General features: G+C 36.9%; 2 protein-coding genes across 10 annotated transcripts in view; one reads left to right on the top strand and one right to left on the bottom strand.

Annotated features, from left to right (window-relative positions):
• The window catches only part of khdrbs2 (KH domain containing, RNA binding, signal transduction associated 2), a 63,257-nt gene extending 61,426 nt beyond the window's left edge, over nt 1–1,831 (bottom strand). For 2 of the 5 annotated variants that reach the window (XM_079635013.1, XM_079635010.1), the window contains exon 1: nt 1,503–1,772. In XM_079635013.1, the coding sequence (XP_079491139.1) occupies nt 1,503–1,593 (91 nt within the window). In that variant the 5' untranslated portion in view covers nt 1,594–1,772. Of the gene's footprint in view, nt 1–1,502 lie in introns of all 5 variants that reach the window. The other 3 variants (XM_079635011.1, XM_079635012.1, XM_079635009.1) reach the window with 3 other exon arrangements.
• An 8,270-nt stretch (nt 1,832–10,101) lies between these two features.
• LOC307010394 (isoaspartyl peptidase/L-asparaginase) overlaps nt 10,102–23,811 on the top strand; it is a 28,402-nt gene continuing 14,692 nt past the window's right edge. The window contains exons 1-3 of one of the 5 annotated variants that reach the window (XM_079635016.1): nt 10,102–10,208; nt 18,369–18,578; nt 21,436–21,578. In XM_079635016.1, the coding sequence (XP_079491142.1) occupies nt 18,392–18,578; nt 21,436–21,578 (330 nt within the window). In that variant the 5' untranslated portion in view covers nt 10,102–10,208; nt 18,369–18,391. Of the gene's footprint in view, nt 10,209–14,748; nt 14,770–15,315; nt 15,499–16,361; nt 16,842–18,368; nt 18,579–21,435; nt 21,579–23,811 lie in introns of those variants that run through there. The other 4 variants (XM_079635018.1, XM_079635017.1, XM_079635014.1 and 1 more) reach the window with 4 other exon arrangements.

The following is a 23,811-nucleotide window of genomic DNA, read 5'->3' as shown; positions in this document are numbered from 1 at the left end:
CACTTCTAAGAAACAAACTGAAGTTTACAGTAACTGATGTAAAATTTTGACAAAAAATCCTGATAACCTGGACCAGTTAAAACGGTTGTCGTTTAATTATATGCATGCTTATTCAACAGCACGCACCCCACTGTGCTCCCCTGCACTTGAGATAATCTGAGCCAGTGTGAGTACTTTGTAATAGCCGTAATTGCCTCTTAATTACTCTGCTTACTATCTGATGAGCTGTCAAGGACTACTTTTATCTTACCCAACTATAATATTTTCAGATCATAGCAATGCTACCATGTTTGACTGCCGTCATAACCTTACACTCGTAAAAAATGGGGTTGGCAATGCAATATTTAAACAACTTCCCAGTGCTGGACATTACATCGATAGAGATAGGCTAACCTAACATTGGATCAACAGAGCAGCATATTTATAACGTGAGAAGTGAATTAAAGCCAGAATTACCCCAAGGGGAATAAAAGTTATTATTTTTTCATACAAGTTCATAGTGTTTTCATAAGAGGAACATTGTTTTTCAAACGTATCAGTAGCTATTGATCAGAGTTTGAATAAAATAAGACATAGCCAAATACAACGTTAACAACAACAACAAAAAAGCTCGTTAGGCAGAGGAGGTCATCATACAAAACGCTGGTTTGGGCGGTACGTGCAAAGCATTACAAGTCGATAACTTTGTGATTGTGTTTTGTATTTAATGTTTAGATCAAATTGTATTTTAAGATGTGACGATTTTGGTCGAGACGAACATCCAAATTACTTTAACATTTAATAATTTAGCACGTTTCATTTCTTTAAGAAAAACTAAATTGCTTTAAAGTAGGCTACCAGACTTCCCTGAAAGTCATGTATATAATTAGCATATTGATTAGGCTATTAAATGAAGATGAGAGATAACACCATATAAATTGTAAAAAGAATGAGTATTAGGCTATAAACACTATTCATGCACCAAGAGGCGGTTGTTCTTCAGTCCATGCGATTCAAAAAGTTAATGTGCTTCAACGATGTGTCGCTTTATATTTTACACGTTTGTCTTTGCTTGAAATCAGGGTTTAATGTCTGTGATAAATTAAGAAGCGACACATCGTTGAAGCACATGAACTTTTTGAACTGCATGAACTGAAGAACAACCGCCAAATATATTTTGTGGTTTGTGGTGCTTGAAAATTTGTTGCTTCTAATTTCTGATCGGACGAAGTTGAGTATAGCCTACCAATAACTGCAAAATACTAACCCCACACACACAAAAAATATTTATAAAGACCAAGCCTGTCTGTGGACAATTCCCTTATATTACTAACTAAATGATCACCTGAAAACATAAATTAAACACCTGACACGTCTGATTCATTCTTACATGGTTCAAGAACGGGCGTCCATATGATTAATGCATATTGTATACGCGATAGCGACACAAACAATGTACAGCAGCGACGCCACAGCAAACAGACACGAGCCTAAAAATGATGGCAGAAAGCGGCATAGTTTACCTTCCGCGAGAAGGCGCATAGCGTGCACGAACGACGTGTCCAAGCTCTCCTTCTCGGCAATGAGCTCTGGCAGGTACTTGTCTTGATCCATCACTGGATTCCTCTCCTGAACACCGCGAGTGCAGGTGAGACGACCACAGAGGTGAGTGATGGAATGGGTGTGTGGTTGTTGCGTTTAAATAGACTGCGTAATATCGGGGAGGGATCGTGTGGTTTTCGCGCACAACGTGGAAGATATCAATGCAGTGTACCCATCTCCTCGAGTCTCTCATGTAAAACCTCCCACCTCAGACTCCGAATCTGTACTCTCACTCCGCCCATCTACATCTGGATTGGTCATGGCAGAGAGCAAACTGTATGCAAATGTCAGATATTGTCTATAGGATTGAATTTGGGGACATTCTGTAAACTAACCCCTGTCCATGGTTCTGAACACCAAATCTTCTGTGCAAATCTTTTTTTTTTCTTTTTTTGCGCCAGTAGTTACATTGGATATCCTTTGGATATTTGCTTTGGAAAGACATCAGACAACAAATGTACGTGAACAGGATATGCAAGTATTGTTATGATTTGGCTACTGAAATCAACATGAAATGATGGAGATCATTCTTCATGCGGTTCATAGTAAAAAAAATTGTGGTAACATTTTTTTTATTTTTTTTTATTGGAAATGCAAAATAATAAATATCCTCGACAAACATAAGTTTTCCAATGCAGACGGCAGAGTTGGAAGGGGAATTTTGGTAACGGCCATGAATACTAATCAGTGGATTTCCCATTTGCCTCAGTTTGCCAACATGGATTAAGCTGTTGTGACAGACAGTCACAGATAGTGCAAACACACACACACAAACACACACACTAACACTTAGCCAAGCAGCTAAGCACATATGAGGGGGAAGGAGAGATAGCCACAGAGGAAAAGGAGAGAGAGAGAGAGAGAGAGAGAGAGAGAGAGAGAGAGAGAGAGAGAGAGAGAGAGAGAGAGAGAGAGAGAGAGAGAGAGAGAGAGAGAGGGGAGGAGGAAGAGGGACAGGACCAGCTTGCCTAATTAATAACTGAATGGATTACAGTGCTGTTGGCAAACATCTGCACCCCAAGTGTCATATTTACTGTCTGCCTGTGAACTGTGAACATAATTACAGAATCCCGGTCCACACAGAGAGAGTTTTGAGCGGTAGTGCTACAAATAAAACGAAATAAAAACATTTGGAATAAGTAATCAAAAAGTAAAACATCAAAATGTCTCATGTGAATACTGATTTATCCAAAATAGACCATAATATAAAATGGGGTTAAATAAAGCATGCTCATGCATATATACAATATTTTATTTATGCAAAAATAATATAGTGTAATATGTCACACAAAACAAGACATGCAAGCTGAAAAATATATGGTCACAAAAAATAAACAAATTATATATATATATATATATATATATATATAATTTAAATATATTGGAAGTCTTATGAAACTTCTATTTCTAACACCAAAGAGACACTTTCTGATTAGTTATCTGTACATTTATGAACATTTTAAATGACAAAAATACCTGCAGACGTTTTGGGTTCTCACATCTTTCCTCAAGTGACTTCCCATTCATGTATAGCTGACCGGAATCAGTTTGGCAACAGGATAATCAAATGGATTAGGGAGTTTTATATATTGATTCTGAGGGTAGTGAATGAGAAGGGATTGAGGAAAAGAAAAAGGGTTTGTGGAGGATCAACACCTTCTATACATCACTCACCACTCAACATAATGAAACGCTTCTGAAGGGCAAAAGCTATCAGTTGCCATTATATACGCTTCTTTTGTCGCATTTCTACGAGATGTAAAAGAGTTTATTGCTTCATCAAAAGATCGTGATACATCAAATGTCTCTCACTTAGGCTAATTTGTTGATTGTGTGTCCTCATTTTTACAAAATGAGAGTCTTTATTTTGATATAGGTTGGAGAGAACATCAGTGGATGTCAATTTATGATGATATTGTGGTATTTATTATACACCACACCGTAAATCATTTCCTATCACTTTTATGTTCATACCAGACACTGTAGAAATAAATAAATAAAAGAATGCTGCTAATATTGAACTTCTGAGGCAACTGGTTAATAAAATTATCTTTCTTTTATTATTGTTAAATTTGTTAGATTTTTTTTTTTTTTTTGCTAGTTTCGTGTGTGATTATCGTTTTATTGTTGTTAAAAAAAGCCTATCTGGGGCTGAAAATTAGCCTTTGGTTAGAAGTCTGCGTGTGGAAGATCGGCTGCTTGAAATTATAGCAATGTTTCTGTATTGTCCCTGTTAAATAAACAATAAAATAAATAAATAAAATACAATACAATTAGAGCAACCATAGTTACACTTAACAGTTTGGCATAATTTACTCTTTTTGCATCATGTATTCAACTAATAAGAATGGCTTTCTGCAGCACTCTAGTGGCCAAAAATAACACAACAGGAGATAATACTGCTTCTAAACTTTTTGCTGCAAAACCCAGATTACACATTGGATGAGCAGTGACTCAACACAGCACCAAAAGTGTTAACCGTATAAAAGTAAAAAAAAAAAACATTTATAGGAAAAAGCGTAATATTATAAAGCCAAACAATATGCAAATGTATAAAACATGGCATAAGCTGAACAGGAACCTGAACATTTTGGATTCTAATTATCACTTGAAATTTAGAAGTTTTCATCCTGTTGGCAGACAATAATTTACAGCACAAAACAAACTCTGGCCAGCACACAATTTGTTGTTTGCAATTTTGTTTTTGTTCCCTGCTGTCACTTTGCCTTGTGTATCATCAACACTACAATGAAAAAAAAACAATAAGTAAAATTTACTTAAAAAATTCGTGCAAAAACTTGCCAAAGAAAAATTAAGTAAATTTCACACGCATATTTTTAACTTAAATGTCACATATGGAATTAAGTAAACTCTACTTAACTAAGTTAAGTGAAAGTAACAAAGAAAATAAGTCATTTTTACTTGGCCAGTAAAAGGTTGTGTAATATCTATTTAGTTAGTTTCCTTTGCAATACATTTCACTCAAACAATATAACTGAATAAAACCACACTTTTAAAATATATGCTTTACTTAGAAACATCTAAGTAATTAATACAATAGATATTGTATGAGACATCACATTTCAGAAGTTGTGTGAGTGAACGCAGAGACCGCAATACTTTTGATGGATCTTTATACATTTGATGGATCGTTTTTGTGTTTAAATGTGTCATTTCGAGTAGAAAATGAACTCCAAATGTCACAAAATGGCAAGTTACTAATCCTAACAACAAAAGCAATGATAAAATAGTTTAAATACAGCTGGAAAACAGTGAAAAATCAACCTCATTCATTATTCAAGGCCCAGAGCATGATGGGAACACCAGTATCAGAAAAGTTGAGTAATTTTACTTAATTTTATAATATGTTGATATTTACGCTTTCATTTCTACATGATTGAATTGAGTACTAATATAGAATTTACTTCGTTTTTATTTTTTATTCTTGCCTGAACTAACTTTTTCATGTAAATTACATTGTTTTTTTCTGTAGTATTTTACTTCACCACAAAATCATTTTTATCAGTGTAGATGGGACCGTTTTTTATTGGCAAATAATAAATAAATAAAATTTTACAAAAAAAAATAAAAACATCTGTCATGAAAACTTTAGAGAAAGCCTTTAATATTCAAAATATGACTGTCAGCCATCAAGAGAAATCCTGTGTTGATTTTCTGACACTTTTTTCAGAAAACAAAAAAACATTTAAACGATCCAGGCATTCATTATGGATTGATGACACATTAAGCTCTGAAGGATAATTAGAGTTTAAAAATGCAGAGGAAAATACATGATGAATTGCAAGGCTGTGACAGTACCATGTGTTAGGAATAATCAATCTTTATTAGATAGTCAAAATAAGTAGAGCTATGGTACATTGCCTTTACACCTCAGAGCAAGCTCCCCAACAACTAGTAAAAACGAATCACATTTAGTAGTGAGCTGCACTTTCATGAAGCACGTTTGTGCTTCTCAAACACTTGTGAGGGAATGTAACCAGCTTTGGTATTTTAGCAGAGTCTCAGATTGTGGAAATGCAATAGCCCACAGTGTGAATTATTAAGCAGCACTATGGGGAGAGAAATCGGGAGAGGGGAGGAAACGGGGTAATGGGGTATTAAGTTTTGCTCAATTTGAGGACTAAGGGTTCACATGACATCTCGGGCCCTTGTGTCACATCAACCTCGTGCTTCTTCGCTTGAGATTTATGTATTTATTTATTTTTACAAGCTCTCTGCTTCACACAAAGCAATCCATTCCACCCAGATCCATGGAGAGCGCTATTGAGACAATGCTATAAACAGCATATGCTGGTAACTGTCTTAGTTTGTAGGACATTCTCTTTGTAGTATAAAACTTTGTTGCCACTGAAATTGATGTCAGGTGACATAATCTTAATAGGAGCCAATGCAATCAAACACTCATAACATTCTAAAATTTCAATTTAGCTAAGAAAAGATCTCATGACAATCTAAAGACAAAAGACCAATAAGTCAAGTTAAATATATATATTATTAAATATATATTAATTCTGGTTTAGTTCAAAGCTGCATATGGCCCTGTGAAGCCTTTGGAGGTTTTCGCAAGTGCATGAGTAAAAAAAAATATTTGAACATAATAAAGGTTATGAACTAAGAAAGCAAGAATTATATTAGAATTAACTGTATGCCTGATATTGCCATAATTCCAAATGTAGGCTATATTTTGCAAATGTTAATGTGCGGCCATTTACCAGTGAAATTTCACGAGCCATTCCTTCCCATACGAATCTGCACAACCGTGAGTTTCGCGTGAGGACTCATGTTCAAGTTAGTCATGCAAATTCACTGCACTGACCAATAAAAAAAAAAGTTGCTTGATTTAAACACGACTTCTGTGTGAGAGTTGCTTCATACATCTCTATGCTATTGTTTCGACAATGGAGCTTATTTTTATGATCGCATCTTTACTCAAGTGGCTGATAAAACTCAAAATGATGCAGGACTGCATTGTTAACTGAACACAATCCAAGCACTGTTTTATCTATCAATTGTACTAAACCTTGTTTTCCCAGGTCAACGCCTGTGGCAGTCAGCGGCCTAAAGGCACTGGTCATACTGGTTTTTCATTCATTTACGGCACAATAAGCCTAAATCGAGTGGTGGGCACAGTTGTTCGCTAGTGTTCATTTAAAGATTATGATACATTAAGTCCGGCATTCAGGCAAACCGTGTTAAGGAAATGTTAGGACAGCGCACACAGGCTTGTGATAGTGAAGGCCAGAGCAGATAATGGCTGGCACTGCCCCTGGCATAAGAGTCCATGCAGCCAGCAGGGTTAAAAAGTGAGTCTGCACTATCCTGACAAGCCCAAACCCATTGTCATCCACAATCATTTCCTTTATAAAGGAAAGTTTAATAAGAGCCACTGGGCAAAAATAAAAGTGGATATAAAAGACCTTACATTACTAATTGAAATCGCTTTTTTGACCCACAGGGCATCCTAATATGAGCAGTTATTACAGTTTGCCTATTCTACTGAGGGCGCTCTCCATGATCAATTAAGATTAACTCATTTTATTGCTCCTCAGGCTACTTGTAAACAGTGCTGGACGTGTCTCGTCTTTTGAGGACCACTACTGAGAAAAAGAAAAGCAGTACCCCAATAGCTGAAAGTTTGTTGTATATGAAACCGTTTGTGTATTCAAAGAGACCTAATCATCTGTCATGGAAAAATAGATATACACATTCAAATATTTGGTGCTGGTATGATTTTTACATTTTTAAATAGACATCTTTTGTAAGATTATAAATGTCTTTACTGTCACTCTTGACCAATTAATCCCCCCCAAAAATGTACTAACCCCAAACAGTTTCAAAATGTAAATTTTAAATATAAAAATATTAAAACATAAAAGGACTGATCTAGTATGAGTATATTTACAAAATTATAAAGAAGCATTTCCTAATAATATTAGATGTTATAATTGAGGCTGTAGTTGTAAAATAAAATAAAAATGGTGATAAGCACGTCTGTTTAGTGTGGACACCTGTTAAGATGAATGCTAGAATTAATGATAAAAGTGATTATAAAACCTAGATGAACTCCATCAGACCCTTCAGCTGAGGCTTCATCATCACACTAGCCATAAGTACAGTTTCAGTTTGTGACATATCGGGTGCTACACATGGAATAATGCCCAGGGAAAATGACGAATGGACTATACTGTAAAATCACAGTGAAATTTACTGCACGAAGAGGTCGAAAAAATGATGAATGGACATAATCAATGCAACGACATTACAAATCATAGCAGCTTAAACCAATGGAGTCAAGAAGTGGTAGGCCTACAGTCAGACATTTTTCTCATTCACTTGTGGTGGGGTGGGGGGATCTAATACATTTAATTGCCACAAATGCACAACATACAGAATGTTTGTAGAAATATGTGGCATTGATTTTAAGAAACAAATGGTTCTAAGGTACAAATGAAAGTGAAAGGAGAGCAATGCATCACATAGTATACCCCTCCCCATACATCATAGTGCAAGTCATTGGGAGTGTCTGGCATTAGTTTTGCAGTGTGGCAGGAAAGGAAATGAGCTTTCTCAGGGACAAACAACAGCTAGTATTTCCCTACTCATTAGTCGCAAACCACATCTAAATAAAGAATCCATAGCTTAAGTGTTTGATCTCCCAGTTGTCTTCTTAAATGCATGAGCAATGCTCAGATCAATATGCAAAGCCCACCAGGAGAAATATGATGCGTTAATTCATCATCAACCCAATGAGATTGGGTTAATACGTGCCCTTTGGCTCAAAAATGCATTTTCTTTCATTTTTTTCTTCACTAGAGAAATCTGTCAAGCTCAATCTGAAATACGTGAATTGCCTGATGATTCACTTCTAGACATGAAAAATAGATCACAATAATCTTTTAGTTTTCCTCGTGCCACCGCTTGTATAATGAACACATCTGTTCAACTCAGTCACCATTTGTTATCATACACAAGAATATTTCAGTCAGTTAAGAAATGAGTTATGGTGTATATTGTATTGGTTGAGAGATTAAAACATTATATTCAGTTCTATTTAGTAAAATACTAAAATAGTTCACTATTTACAATAAAATAATGCTGCAAGGGTATATCAGGAGATGTGACTCTTTAGGTCTAGACATGCATAGATTTATTTGATGAAAATGTCCAGCTACATACAATGAAACTAATGTAAATACAGTCATGGTCAGAATTAATGGCACCCCTGGTAAATATGATCAAAACTGGCTGTAAAAAATAAATCTGCATTGTTTATCCTTTTGATCTTTCATTCCAAAAATTGCCAAAATTCTAACCTTTCATTGAAGCAAGAGAATTGAAAGTGGGGCTAAATCACATTATGAAATAAATGTTTTTCTCCAAAACACGTTGGCCACAATTATTGGCACCCTTTTATTAAATACTTTTTGCAACCTCCTTTTGCCAAGATAACAGCTCTGAGTTTTCTCCTACAATGCCTGATGAGTTTGGAGAACACCTGACAAGAGATCAGAGACCATTCCTCCATACAGAATCTCTCCAGATCCTGCAGATTCCCAGATCCATGTTGGTGCTTCTTCTCTTCAGTTCAGCCCACTCATTTTCTATAGGGTTCAGGCCAGGGACTGGGATGGCCATTGCAGATCTTGGTTTTGTGCTCAGTGACCCATTTTTGTTTTGATTTTGATATTTGTTTTTGGATCACTGTCCTGTTGGAAGATCCAAACATGGCCCGTTATAAGATTTCTAGCACAGTCTGTTAGGTTTCAATTTTTTATCTGTTGGTATTTGATCCAATCCATGATGCCATGTATCTGAACAAGATGTCCAGGACCTCAGGCAGAAAATTAGGCCCACAGCATTAAATATACAGCAGAGTATTTCATTTTACACATGGGGTACTTTTTTATCCCTGTGTGCACCAAACCCATCTTAAGTGTTTGCTGCCAAAAAAGCTTTTTTGTTTTTGTTTCATCTGACCATAGAACCCGTCCCGTTTGAAGTGCCAGTAGTGTCTGGTACTTTTCAAACGTTCTATGGACAGAGGAACCAAAAAAATCGCTTTTTTGGCAGCAAACACTTAAGATGGGTTTGGTGCACAAAAAGTATTTAATAAAAGGGTGCCAATAATTGTGGCCAACGTGTTTTGGAGAAAAACATTTATTTCATAATGTGATTTAGCCCCACTTTCAATTCTCTTGCTTCAATGAAAGGTTAGAATTTTGGCAATTTTTGGAATGAAAGATCAAAAGGATAAACAATGCAGATTTATTTTTTACAGCCAGTTTTGATCATATTTACCAGGGGTGCCATTAATTCTGACCATGACTGTATCAGATGAAAATGAGTCCTTTTCAACTTTTCAAACTTATGTAGCCTACTTGTCTACAACAATTATGTGCGTGTGCCAAATAGAAACTCGTGAATTGAAAGTAAAGTATTAAATAGATAAATCATTTACACCAGCCCTTTAATGAATGTCTCAGACCAGACTTGGCCTTTGTCCACAATATTATATAACAACACACAGCACAAAAAAAAAACAAGCAGTAAATCTGCTTGGTCAGAACAGATCATACAAAGACTTGAAGTCAACGAAGACCCGAACAGTGAGTAGCTATATATTTAATTTAATGTTTAAATGTTCGTAGTCAGTAAAAAGATATTTGACAGCGCCGCACAATTAATTCAGATTAGCCTATTTGAAATGAAACTGCCCAGAACCGGTCTGTTATATAACGATTAAGCGGTAGCCTGAAATTATATCGTCTATGTTTTAAAGACAACATGGTTGAACTGCAGTAATAAACGAGTGTAAGTTTTGGTCTAGTTGAAAGAGCTATGACTGGTTTACAGTCAAATTAATTAAATGGATCTTTTGTTTGAGTATACACTTTTATGAAAAATACAGTAGCTCTACAAAGATAAGTAGCATTCATTTATCCTGCCCTACGAAGGCAAAAGACAGAAGGCTAAAATAAAAAAGTTTAGAAAAAAAATGCGGGGGAGGGGGAGTGACAATTTTTTAAATTATTTTGATACATTTTTCACATACCCTACCAGTTGAGAAAAACCTGTGTGTCACAGAACATGTGAAAGAAAACTTTGGTCATAACTCATTCTAACTGTGCTTTGCCTTGCATGAAAGTGCACATAAGCAGAGCAGTTTACTTTAGACTGTTTCCATGGCTTGCCTTGAGCACATGTAGCCTACAAATGAAGCCTATACTTATCGTCGATCATTTCTTTGTGTCACACGTCTGAGTAGCTGAGCAGTATAACAATCTCATTTTCAGTTTCGTCTTACAGATGTCAGTAAACACGCACAACTTATTTTGATAAAATGAAAACATTTAATCTGGCACTTTAAAGGTAGGGTAGGTAGGATTTATATAAAAACTTTTTACCAAATTTGATTAAACTTTCTATATATATCAATGCATAATTAAAATGTAAGTACTCTGATAAAAAGAGTATAAAAATCGAGTGACTCTAGACCGTTTAATCTTCATTAAACACAGCTCATTATTTCCATTCGGGACGAATCACAGGATTGGCTTGCGCGACTGTCACTCTCCGTCGCCATGACTACCGCCGCTATTACTGGCTCTGCCCACGTGCGCGCAGTCGCGCACCCGTTTTTAGGTGGGAGTGAATGGAATTAATGAGCTGTGTTTATTGAAGATTAAATACACTAGAGCCACTCGGTTTTTTATACTCTCTATTTCAGAGTACTTGCATTTTAATTATGCATTGGTATATAAAGACAGTTTAAACAAATTTGAATAAAAGTTTTTTTAGACAATTCTGACCTACCCTACCTTTAATAGGCTGTATGGTGAATTAATTCAGGCAAATGTGCAGTAGGGCTATGTTTAAAGGGTAGGCTATAGCCTACTTCGCCGATTTCCAATCCGCTTCGTGTTGAGTTGATGTAATGAACGTTCTCGCTACCTGGCCCGAGAAATTCACGTTAATTTTTTTCGTTCTTACCTTTATAGTATGTTTATTTTAGTAACCTTAGGCCTACCTAGCACAAGGACAGTCGGGTCGACAAAGGGTTAACAGTAGCCTAGCCTACAGTTATTGTAAGAGCAGGTTATCACTTACTTACGGCCAGTGTTGGGGGTAACGAGTTACAAAATAACGGATTACAGTAACGATATTACTTTTTTGGGTAACGAAGTAAAGTAACGCATTACACTAAAAATATCAGTAACTATACTACTTTACTAGACTGAACGCGCTTTCCTGCGTTACCCAAGCCGTGTTTTCATGTGTGTAAAGCTCTGATCTGTCGAAGTGGTGCGTGCACGCCTGTGTGTGTGTGCTTGCCTGGGCACCGTTGCCATAGAGATCGATTTGAGTGACGTAGCTGCTGGTGCGAAGGACGGAGACGCGAGTTTCGGCCAGTGGCGATATTCACATTACTTTAAGTTTATTGCTCGAAAGGACAAAAATATTTGCCAGAAATTCACTCTATGCCCTGGCAGGCAAGTACTGGCCATCGGGACTACCGGGAGATTCACGGCTTTATGGGCCGCCGATCCGATGCATCTAAAACTTTTTTGTTCGTTTGTCTTAACGGCTCATAAAACTCGTACATCGGCGGCCCATTCGTTTTGTTTTGCTTAATTGGCGGCGCTGGGTAAGTGCCGGTGTAATGCATTGGTTAAAAAAAGTCAGCGTTAGTTTTTTTTCTGACAGAACGGCCCATGAAACATTGGCCCATTGGTTATTTTCTTGATTGACACTGGACTGGCCCAATCACATCTTTAAACGCCTCCCCCTTTGGGCTTTGAGCGAGCGTGCAGTGTCAGTGTATCTGTCAAAATCTCTTATATACGGTCTATGGTCAAAATACAGATGGAGAAGAAAGTTTCAGTTTTGCAGTTTCCGTCAAAATAAAATATAATGTTTATCCCTGTCCAGCCCTGATCATGTGTCTACCACCACGTACATAATCCTGTTGTTCGTAGATTTTACAGTGAGGCATATTTCTTTGTGCAGACAGGGATATTGTTATTTTATATGGTTTTACATGCCATTATTATCGGCTACATTTATAAACACTATGCGGACATGCAGGCTAAATGATGATAGGGCTATGTTTGTCCATGTATCTACACGGTAAATTAAGAAACGGGAAAGTAAAGTAATAAGTAGTGAAGTTACTTTTCAAATGCAGTAACTAGTAAAGTAATCTCATTACAATTTACAGAAGTAACTAGTAACTAGTAACTAGTTACTTTTTTTGAGTAACTACCCCAACACTGCTTACGGCCGCGGGAACTAGGGTAACTTACGTGCTGCCGACAGCTGTTTTACAATGACACGACTGTTGTTTTTCAACGTTTTTAATTTTCCACCTTTATAAAATTACTCTAAAGATTATGTTGAGTTATGTTGCACTATTGTTTCAGCTAGCGTTGCATTCGGAGGAAAAGAGTGGACGATGGAGAAGAGTCATCTTTAGCCGTTCTTGGCATATTTATTTCACCAGCTGCAGACATCAGTCTAACGGTCAAAACCATAGACATGTATAGAAAGGCTAGATGGCTTACCGGCGCTGAGAGCCAATGGGACCCGACGACGTCACACGGCGGCCATCTTAGGACAGGACCGCTCGTCCAGTTATAACATTAAAGTCTATTGTGCATGTAGTGTTGAAATAACTATATTTTGCTCAATTTTCAACCGATTTTCAAACGGCTTGGTGTGTCATAAACGTCAGGGATGCCATGAAACACACAGCTACACTGCAATGTTAAGCGTTTCTCAAAACGTGAAGCTACAATTTAAACATCGGCATCAGCACAAATCATAGCCACGTTAATAAGGTTTGTAATAAACCAAACCGTTTGTAAATCCGTCTAGAATTCAGCAAGTTACGAGCATTTTAGTTGGCGTATGTCACTCACCTTCCGTCCACAGCAGCAGGGAGCAGCAGCGCAGTCTCCTGACCAAAGATGGCCGCCAAGTGACGACACAGCTGACTCCGCCTTGAGCCATCTAGCCTTTCTATACATGTCTATGGTCAAAACAGCCTTCAGTTTAACTACGGTATATCAACTGGGACAAACATACTGATGCAAACAAAAACGCGTCCTCTATAGCCGACACTTTAGTGCCCCCCTGTGGCATAAACATGCAAAATACAGAACAGTACTGCATTACATACATACATCTGAGGACATAATGAACATATTTTAACAGATTATATCAAATGTATAGGCTATGTTTGTTGTCGAATATGGTTTATGACTTTGAGAAATTAAAGTCTGCATGAAATCAAAATTGACCCTATTTACTTTGTTAGCGGATATTACTAGTCCTGTGGTGAACAATTAATCCGTGCAAGTTAATACATGAAAAAAAATAGTTTGCCGAAGTTATCTTTAATCAAAGTCTGAGAAGTTACTTCCGGTCTGGAATGGTAATTTTTCTGATGACATAGGCTTGACGGCTTGGGTTGGTTAATCGCTTAACCACTCCCCTCAAACCGTTACTCTGCTGTGGGCGAGAGATGGAGAGGAGAAGCGCTGAAGTAAAACCCTGCCCTCTGTTCAATATTCTGTTTCAAAAAGGATTTGGAAATATGGCAGTACTGGTGGAAGATAGATTACAAACACTATATCAAACATATGTTCAAATATATACAGATGGATCCAAGGATCCTAATACAGGGAAAGCAGGTTTTGGTTTTAGTATTCCTATATTGCATGTTTCGGGTAAAAGAAGGACTTCAGATCATCTATCAGTCTATAGATGTTGCTGGCAATTGTAATAGCATTACAGAAGGTAGAAGAATTACAAATTTAAAAAGTTATTTTATGTACAGACTCATGCTCTGTATTAATGTCACTGCAGTCATTTACATCTAACAGTAGGCAAGATCTAGTAAATGAGATTTATGAAACAACATCGTACAGAATTAAAAATATGAATATGCAGGTAACATTTATGTGGATTCCAGCACACAGAGGGATTAAGGGAAATGAAGATGTGGATACATTAGCAAAACAGGCTCTGATGCAGGAGGAGGTATTGTGCGTTCCACTCAGTAAGTCTGAAGCCAAAGGAATAATTAAACTAAACAACATTAAGGAGTGGCAGAACAGTTGGGATACAGGAAACACAGGGCGACATCTCTATATATTACAGCAAGAGGTGGGTACAGGAAGGACAACCAGAAGAAATAATAAAGAGGAGAATATCTTGACAAGGCTAAGGGTTGGACATACTAGGCTTAATAAAACTTTGCACTTAATAAATAAACACCCTTCAGGAGTGTGTGAACATTGCCAAATAGAGGAGTCAGTCGAGCATGTAATTCTTCACTGTCAAACATTTCCTCGAGAGCGGGAAGTATTAAGGGAGGAAAGTAGAAAGTTGGAACAGGAAGAATTAAGTTTAAAAAAATGTTTTTGATATTGAAGTAGGGAAGTTATTTTGTTATTTGAGAGAAACTGGATTGATAAATAGAATTTAGGGGCAGGTAATATTATTAGAATTATTACTATTATTATTGTTTTGTTTTGTTTTTATTCAAGGGAAGGAAAGCTCTGGCCCACACTCCAACATAGTAGGTGGCGGTAATGCACCATAATGGTGGTTGCCACCCGCCCTTAAACGTAACAAAGAAGAAGAAGAAGAATATTCCGTTTCACTCGGAAATGCGTCACAACCTTTACAGTCTATGGTCACAACCATAGATATTATATAGAGACTAGATGCCCTATTGGCCGCTGGGCACCGAGAAATACGGCGGCCATCTTAAACCGGTCGTACTCCTAGTTTCGTTGCTTAGCAGCAGTTAGATTCCAGAGCACTGTGGAGCATTTTCCTGTTCTAATCGGCGGACCATCGCAATATAGGGCCCGGGATTACTTTTAACAAGTAAATTTTAACATTACCGTACTTTTGGTTGTATTTTGTGAATAGAATATTACCAGATAATTGAGAAGGAGCAAGGATCTTTGATATTACTGTACAGAAATCGTAGCCAGCTAACGTTAGCTAGGCTGTGTTTACTGCATCACTCCCATGGAGAGGTTGGGTAAAGTAATAATTATAAGAGCTTCTCGGTTATCAGATACAAGCATTCAACGGCCCTGTAGTATACATATATACATATAGGTTATTTGTGTTTGCGCACGTGATATCAGGAAGCAATCTATGTAAGTTAATAACTTTAACTTACCTGTGTAACGTTAACTTTAATACACACATGACGGCGATGCGCAAATCGAGTGTGTGTGAGTGTGTGAGAGAGAGTAAGTGTATGTATATGTGTGTGTCACATCATTATTGTTTCTTCAACTTATTAAAATATCTTACTTTACTGAAACTAACGTTATCTGTTTCTGCTTCTTTATCATATTTATAGTGTATGATTTATAAAATAGCCTACCTTATATCCTACATCACATATTTTGATTTTGGACGTCTGGTCACTTTATATCTGATATCAGAATATTATATTACTGTTAAGCCTACTATGAATATTAAAATATGCCGAACCATGTGTCCTGTATCATAGCTACATGAATGACATTTGCAGAAAAAAACCCCGCGTGAAAATCAGTTGGGTATTCAGTGAGGTATGATTAATTAAATGCGCTGACAGCTCATTGCACCGGCCATACAGATGACACTGAGTGGAGCGGGTGACCGGTTTAAGATGGCGGCCCCACGGCTCGACCGCGCTAATAGGCAGTCGCGGTCGATAGGGCGTCTATCTATATATGATGTCTATGGTCACAACACTTGAGAAAAGTCGTTTGCAACTTCCGGTTCACGCGGACTTTAAAGCTATTTCAAAAGCGATCTCGCATGGAGTGTGTGATGATGTAAGCTGTTCGAGGACCAGCATCTCAAAACTCATTTGATTCATGTACACTCAGATACATCGGTGAAAAACCAAACATAGATGTCTTGATTAAAGCATTCATCGGCATAGCATAGGGCTGTGTTGTTCACACAGAACATGTTTTCCATTCCACTCTGAAACTACTTTCTCATTGTTTTTCTGTTATGCATTTTACAGTAAAGTTTTTACTGTTGTGCTCGCGTATGACACTGCGTTCTAAAAAATGCAGCGCTCAAGTTAAAATAAGTTCAATTAAAACGTGCCTCGAGACCTTGCGTTTTCCCTAGTTCCCCTGCCAGCGATAGCGTCTTGCGTTTTTGCTTTCTCGGGAATAACGGTAACTCCTGAGCGAGTTGGCCGCTCTGATAAGGTAAGAGGCAGATTTTTGTGCCGTGTTTTAAAAAAATTATCACGAGTTCTGACTGAGCGTTCTCACATAACTGCCCTCATTCGTTTGATGTTTGGGCTGTTCAATATTAGGATTTTGTTTAAAATACTCTACCACAATATCAAGCCCCGCCCCAGCACCCCCTGATAAAACATGCTATGTGCTTAGCCTACCTGTGCGACGGCCTTTGCTTCAGGCGAACTGAAACAACGGCAGTTTTTCCATAAATCGACACCATTATGAATAAAAGTTTGCTAAAAAGCATTTCCTACTAAAAGGCGGACTGCTAAGTGTATCCCACATGGTGTATCCATACAACAGACAGGTGCGAGGGGCTTTGGGTATTGGGTGGCAACATTCCCAGTGCATTATGGGTGTTGAAGTTTTCAACAGCCTTTTTTATCTGTAGCACCGATTTTTTTTTTCGCCTTTCAACTGTAGGCTATAGTCAAAGTTTCTTAATTGTATTATTAATTTTTATTAAAAAAAAATTAATTGCGGGAGGGGGGATGTTATTAGTCTTTTTATTATAGGCCTAATTAAAGGGTTAAAATGGATTTAAGGGAATAAAGAAAAAGAAATGAGAACGTAGTTAAGTAATCAGTTTAAACTATTTACAAATAATATTTTATTTTAAAATATGATTAAATTGTGCCTACTCTTATTCGTATGTCTGATATGTGAATGTGTAATATTGTCTCTTCACATTCAGTTATTAATTATGCACTAAATTTGCTGACCAGACCAGCCAGTTGTGATTTTGTGCTATTAATAAAAAGCAATATTAGAAGAATCTATATTTTCTTCCACATTCCTCAATTAAGTCTATGAGAGTGTTGTAGCTGTTTTTCAACAGCTCTTGGCCTGGCAAGCCAACAAATAACATGCATAACAAAAACCACAGATGAATTTTTATCTTGTAAGTTATTTTATTTTAGTTATTTTACCAGTATTTACAGCCAAAATGCCAAACAACACTAAACATGTTGTTTTATTTTTTTAATGGGTTAACTTTTTTATTATAATAGGTAAAAATGTTATTTTATTAAAAAAAAAATATATATATAAAAATATGCATTCAGATTCTTTATGCATTTTTCCATTCTTTTTTGATGACAGACAGTGATGGTTGTGGCATTTTGGCAAAGACCCTGGTTACCATGGTACATTTTTGTAGTGGTGTTCATTTTAGTCATGGCGTGCTTTTGGGTTAGTAGAAAATTTGAAAGTTGTTTCAGGTAAACCAAATGGCATTGCTCCTTTCATCTCACTGTGCCCTCACTTTAATAGAGCTTGAGTAAACATGACAGGAGCCTGAGAACCTGGTTCCTGTAAACAACCCCAGACACCCTTCTCATGGAGATGAGCTGTGAAAGTTGCATTTACCCACTCTGTCAGTGTTCATCTGAATAAATTACACAGCTCAGTAAAGTTCAAGGGCAATATATTAAAATGTTAGCTCTCAGTAATATCCTCTCTCCTGACACCATACACATTTGTTTCCTTTAGGCTAGACGCTAGGAAGACCGAGCATGAAGACTGTGATTGTGGTGCATGGTGGCGCGTGGGCCATCCCGGATGAGTTAGCCGAAGCATCCGTGGCTGGAGTCAAGAATGCTGTGCGGGCAGGGGATACTGTTCTGAAGAATGGGGGGAGTGCACTTAATGCTGTAGAAAAAGCTGTGAGGTCTTTGGAAGATGACCCAACGTTTGATGCAGGTATACATATACACACACTGCCTGGCCCCAAAAAAAGTCACTGTTTTGATTTAAAGTCTATGACTGGATCATTATTGCAGTGATTATTATGTTATATGTGTGACAACAGTTCTTCTGACCCTAACTGATGGAGTGTGTAGCTTTTCATTTCTTAAACAACCATGTAGGAAGACACATCATGGCCATATTCCACCATGACAATATCAAGATTGGCTCAAATTGTGAAAGAATGGTTGGAAGGGAGCATGAAGAATATTTTTCACACGTGAATTGGCACCTCTGGGTCCAGACCTTAAATTCATTGAAAGTCTTTGGGATGTGCTGGAGGAGACTTAACAGAGTGCTTGACTCTTGCGTTGTCAAAACAAATTCTTGACCAAAAATTGATGCACCTCTTGATGGAAATAACATCACAACATATATTTCCATCAAGAGGTGCATAAATTTTTGGTCACACACACACAAACATTTGTAATACTAAGATTTATGTTTTTGAAAGAAGTCTCTTCTGCTCACCATGGCACCAAGGCTGCATTTATTGGATAAAAAATACAGTACTATTGTGAAATATTATTACAATTTAAAATGTGTTTTCTATTTTATTCAAATTAATTATTCCTGTGATGCAAAGCTGAATTTTCAGCATCATTACTCCAGTCTTCAGTGTCACATGATCCTTCAGAAATCATTCTATATGCTGATTTGGTGATATTCATATGTGTGGGAATATCTATTATCTATTTCTAATTATGAAATAATTTCTATTTCATATAAAAGCTTTTTAATTTAATTTAATTTAATTTTCAATTCTTCAAAAAAATCCTGAAAAATGTATCTTAATACATTCAAATTGGAAAATATTAAGTAGTAACTGTTTTCAGCAATGATTTCTTAAGGATCATGTGACACTGAAGACTGGAGGAATGATGCTGAAAATTCAGCTTTGATACCACAGGAGTAAATTACAGATAGAACTGATAAAATAATAAAAATAAAATAGAAGATAGAAAAAATATAAATATTTCACAATATTATTTACTGTATTTGTAATAAAATAAATGCAGTATTTGTGAACATAAGTGACTTCTTTCAAAAACATTATTCCAAACTTTTGACTGGTAGTGTTTTTGTTTTATTTTTTACCTTGACTGACTTTTTCTATTCAAGCAGAGGAAGTACAGATTCGGTAGTTCGTGAGAGACTTCATCTAGGCTCTGAATGGGACAGTATTTCAGCACATACCCTTGACACTTTGTTAATGATCATCTCGAGAGTAAGGTGAGAGGTTCTCCAATAATTATCAGATTACAAGGAGGAAAGCGGGGTAAAACAAGACACTTCATTAACACACCCGGCCTGTCGGTGCCAATCTCATTTGTGATGGCTAACTGCCACCATGAGTGAAATGGCTAATCCCCCTCATATCAGAGCTGCACATTCAGCGGCTCATCGGGATCATTTTATACACTGGGGTAGCCAGAGGCACAGTCTGATCAATACATGACTAATGCAATCCTGTTTAGAGAACTGAGAGCTAGACATAAGACTGGATAACAGTCTGGAGTATGTCAGGGTGCCATGACAGAGATAAGAATGAGATGTGTGTGAGAATGTGATCATGATCTGTATTAAACAGGGGTATCCAATCTTGCTCTTGGAGGGCCACTGTCCTGCAGAGTTCAACCCCAATGAAACACACATAAAACAGGTCATCGAGCTCTTCCTGGGCATACTAGAAGCTTCTAGGAAGTTGTGTTGAGGCAAGTTGGAGCTAAACTCTGCAGGACAGTGAAAAGTCAAAAGGTTATTTTTTTTATAAAGATCATACTTAATACATTTTTCTGAAGACCAAAATGTTATTTAATGTAGGTCAATTTAACATTTTCCTTGGTTTTTAAATTTCACCATAAATAAATGCTAAATCACCTTAAAGGGGACATATCATGAAAATCAGACTTTTTCCGTGTTTTTCCTCTGTGCATCTACCAACCCAGAAAACGTGAAAAGTGACAACCCACTGAACCCAGTAACTTTTGTTTTGGCAAGCCCTTCTCTGCAAGCATGTCAAAAAAGAATCAGATTTTGCTCCCCTTCTGACGTAGGAAGGGGATCTTATTACAATATTACCGCCCTCTTAATCTACACATTTCCACCCACGGCGCCGCCATGGCAAAAGTTTAAGGCAAAGCATGCAAGCTGTTCTGTCGTCGGCTCCACAGTCACAGACTCGGATGAGACAAGAGAGCAGTGGATTAATTTTATTTTCAATGGAAATCCCACAGAAATAGATGAATCAATGTAACTCTTACTCCACAACAACTACATAAATGCATCCATTAAGCATCCACCTCTTCCTGAGTCTCCCCGTGAGGCTGCACTCTGCTACTGGTTATTTCTGAGATTTTGGATGAGTGAGATTCGCATGTGTTGTTATTGCCGAAACTGGTGTAAAGGATCGGCCATCTTCTGAACGGGGCGGGGAGCAGCAGCTCATTTGCATTTAAAGGGACACACAAAAGACAGTGTTTTTGCTCACACCCAAAAAGGGGCAACTTTGACAAGCTACAATAAATTATCTGAGCAGAAATTTGAGCTGAAACATCTTGTGAAAAGGGACATAATATGTCACCGTTAATGTTAATTGTGATGTCTTTTAAAAATATACATCATATTTTCTGTTAAAATATGAACACAATTTATTTCTATCATCTATCTCTATCTATCTATCTATATATCTATCTATCTATCTATCTATCAATCTATCTATCGATCGATCTATCTATCTATCTCTATGGGAAATGTGGTCTTTTCAGACACGTGGACTTCCTAATGGGACTGTAAAATGTTTCATGTGCAGGTCATGGTGCAGTGCTGAATATTGATGGAGAGGTGGAGCTGGACAGTATCATCATGGATGGGGAAACACTCGCCGCTGGAGCTGTGGCCTGTGTTAGAAACATTGCTAATCCTGTTAGTCTTGCTCGTGCTGTGATGGAAAAGGTATGTTTTCTTCTCAAAATGCTTCGCTTCACAATTTCTCAAATAGCACTTAATTTGAGTACAGCGTTCTCTCTGGTGAATATCTCTCCTCCAACCCATTTAATTCAAGCCATTTTTCTGTATACAAAAGTGAATATTTTACTGAAGTGTTTATGTGCACTAAAAAGTGTGGATGTGATACAAAAACTGAATTTCACACACAATTTACATACATTTAATACATTTCTATAAATGGCACTGCAATATAAATTCAAATTCAACAACTATTTCTCAATCATAAAGGCTTGTTTCGTGTTATTATTTCTGTCATAAAGACTTGTCCAACTCACTAATTTTCCAGTGTAAGAGAATACATAGTTGCTATAAAATATGTCCTGTATACATCTGAAATTTGATTCAACATTATTAAGGTTAAGGAAATTATCTGAGAGCTAGTTCTTAATGCCTGCCCTTATCAAGGAGGTCTACAGTATATGTGGATCACTTTGAAGATTATTGTAAAACCCAGAATAGGGCGATTTGAAATGGACCTAATTTTTTATATTCTTGTAAAAGGATTTAAATGACCAAAAAAAAAATTCGCCATGGTGTTGACTTCAAAGGTGAAATTATATGACACCGTAAAATTCAGGATTTTCCTTTCATTTGTCATTTCATCAGCAGCTTTATAATGACAGGCTCAAAGGGAAATAAATGCTAGCTGATTTTCAGATTGATTTCAATCAGTGCTCTTTGTAATGACATAGCAGTCTTATACAATGATTTATCTCCACATGTCTAAAAGACAAAAGCCTAGCCAGTATTTTCTACTTATTTCTCAGGTTTATTTTTAAAAAATGATGTAGGCACAAACCTTAAAATCTTAGCTACAAACATATATATATCCTATATTAAACATTGAACAACTATTATTGCCCAAATAAGGTATAGGTTATTGAACATTAACCTACTATATATGGGGCAAGTTATCACATTGAAATCGACAATAATCCAACAATCCAATCATTTTCGGATGGACAAAATCAGGTCCCACCTGCATTTTTTCTTGTTCGAGAAGCTGATTTACGTATCGAATTAGACGATCACAACTTCCGCCCAATGCCGAATTTAGTCCTGACCACATCAATAGGCAAACTTTACCGGCCAAAAGACTAGAACCTTAATACAGATATGAGCACGATACCTTTATTCACTCTGTTTTAAGATCAGCTTAAAGGTGCTCTAAGCGATCTCGGTTGGCGTAACCTCTTGTTGATGTTTGAATTATTATCAAACAAAACAGAGGCTAGCTAGACCCTCCCTCCTCCTCATCCTCGCAATAACCCCCCAAACCCCACCCCACATCATTCTTGTCGGTTATTGGCTGGAACAGTTTGTTATGTTTCGTGGTGCGGGTCGCTCTGTTTATTGCTCAGTTTGTTTTTGCTGCTGTTTGTGGAGCTTGGGCTCTCTGCAGAGACCGCGTTTTTTTACAGTGTGTTCAGGGGACAGGCAGCTAGCGGATAGTGAGAAGATGTTTTCGGTATGTGAAAAAAAAATTTGGCCAAAAAAAACGTGCGAGGTCGCTTAGAGCACCTTTAAGAGAGAAAGCAAACTGCAGTAAAACATAAATGGCGATTAGCAACGTTAGCCATTTTAGACTTCTACCAGATTTAGCTGAATTAAGGACTATTCACATTGATAACTATAAAGATAATGGTATATAATGATAACTATATTAGCATGCACACCAACAGATGATAATGTTCAGTTTATTATTACCACACACTGATTTGATTCTGATTAGCTGTCAATATTTTTATCCTTCATCAATCAGAAAAAAAAAAACTGAAAGTGATTCCAACGATATCGTTGGAAAATGCTATAGCTATGGTGTGTACTTCTTTATTCGCATAAAATTAGAACATTTATTAAAACTTTATAGTAAAAAATTATTGTTAGTTATCATTCTTGGTGTTAAAGTAGGCATTAAATGAAAGTTGTGATTGTTTTACCTACTGTAACCTATATCCGAGTAAGATGGCTTTTCCAACTAGAAAAAATGTAGGCAGATTTGATTTTGTCCATCGGAATTCTGCTTTGATCATTGGATGGTTGTGGTTTGCTATTGCTATGATCTCTTGTGAGTGACAGGTTGTCATGCTCTCGCGGGGAAGTTATTTTGATTAAGACTACGAGGGCCCATGAATTAAAAAATATATAATGTGCACGGATAAATTATTTATAGTAGGCT

This window comes from Phoxinus phoxinus (assembly GCF_949152265.1).
Source record: "Phoxinus phoxinus genome assembly, chromosome: 14".
NCBI classification, from domain to species: Eukaryota; Metazoa; Chordata; class Actinopteri; order Cypriniformes; family Leuciscidae; genus Phoxinus; species Phoxinus phoxinus.
Note: the sequence above shows the minus strand (reverse complement) of the source record. Positions and strands in the feature narration are given on the sequence as shown.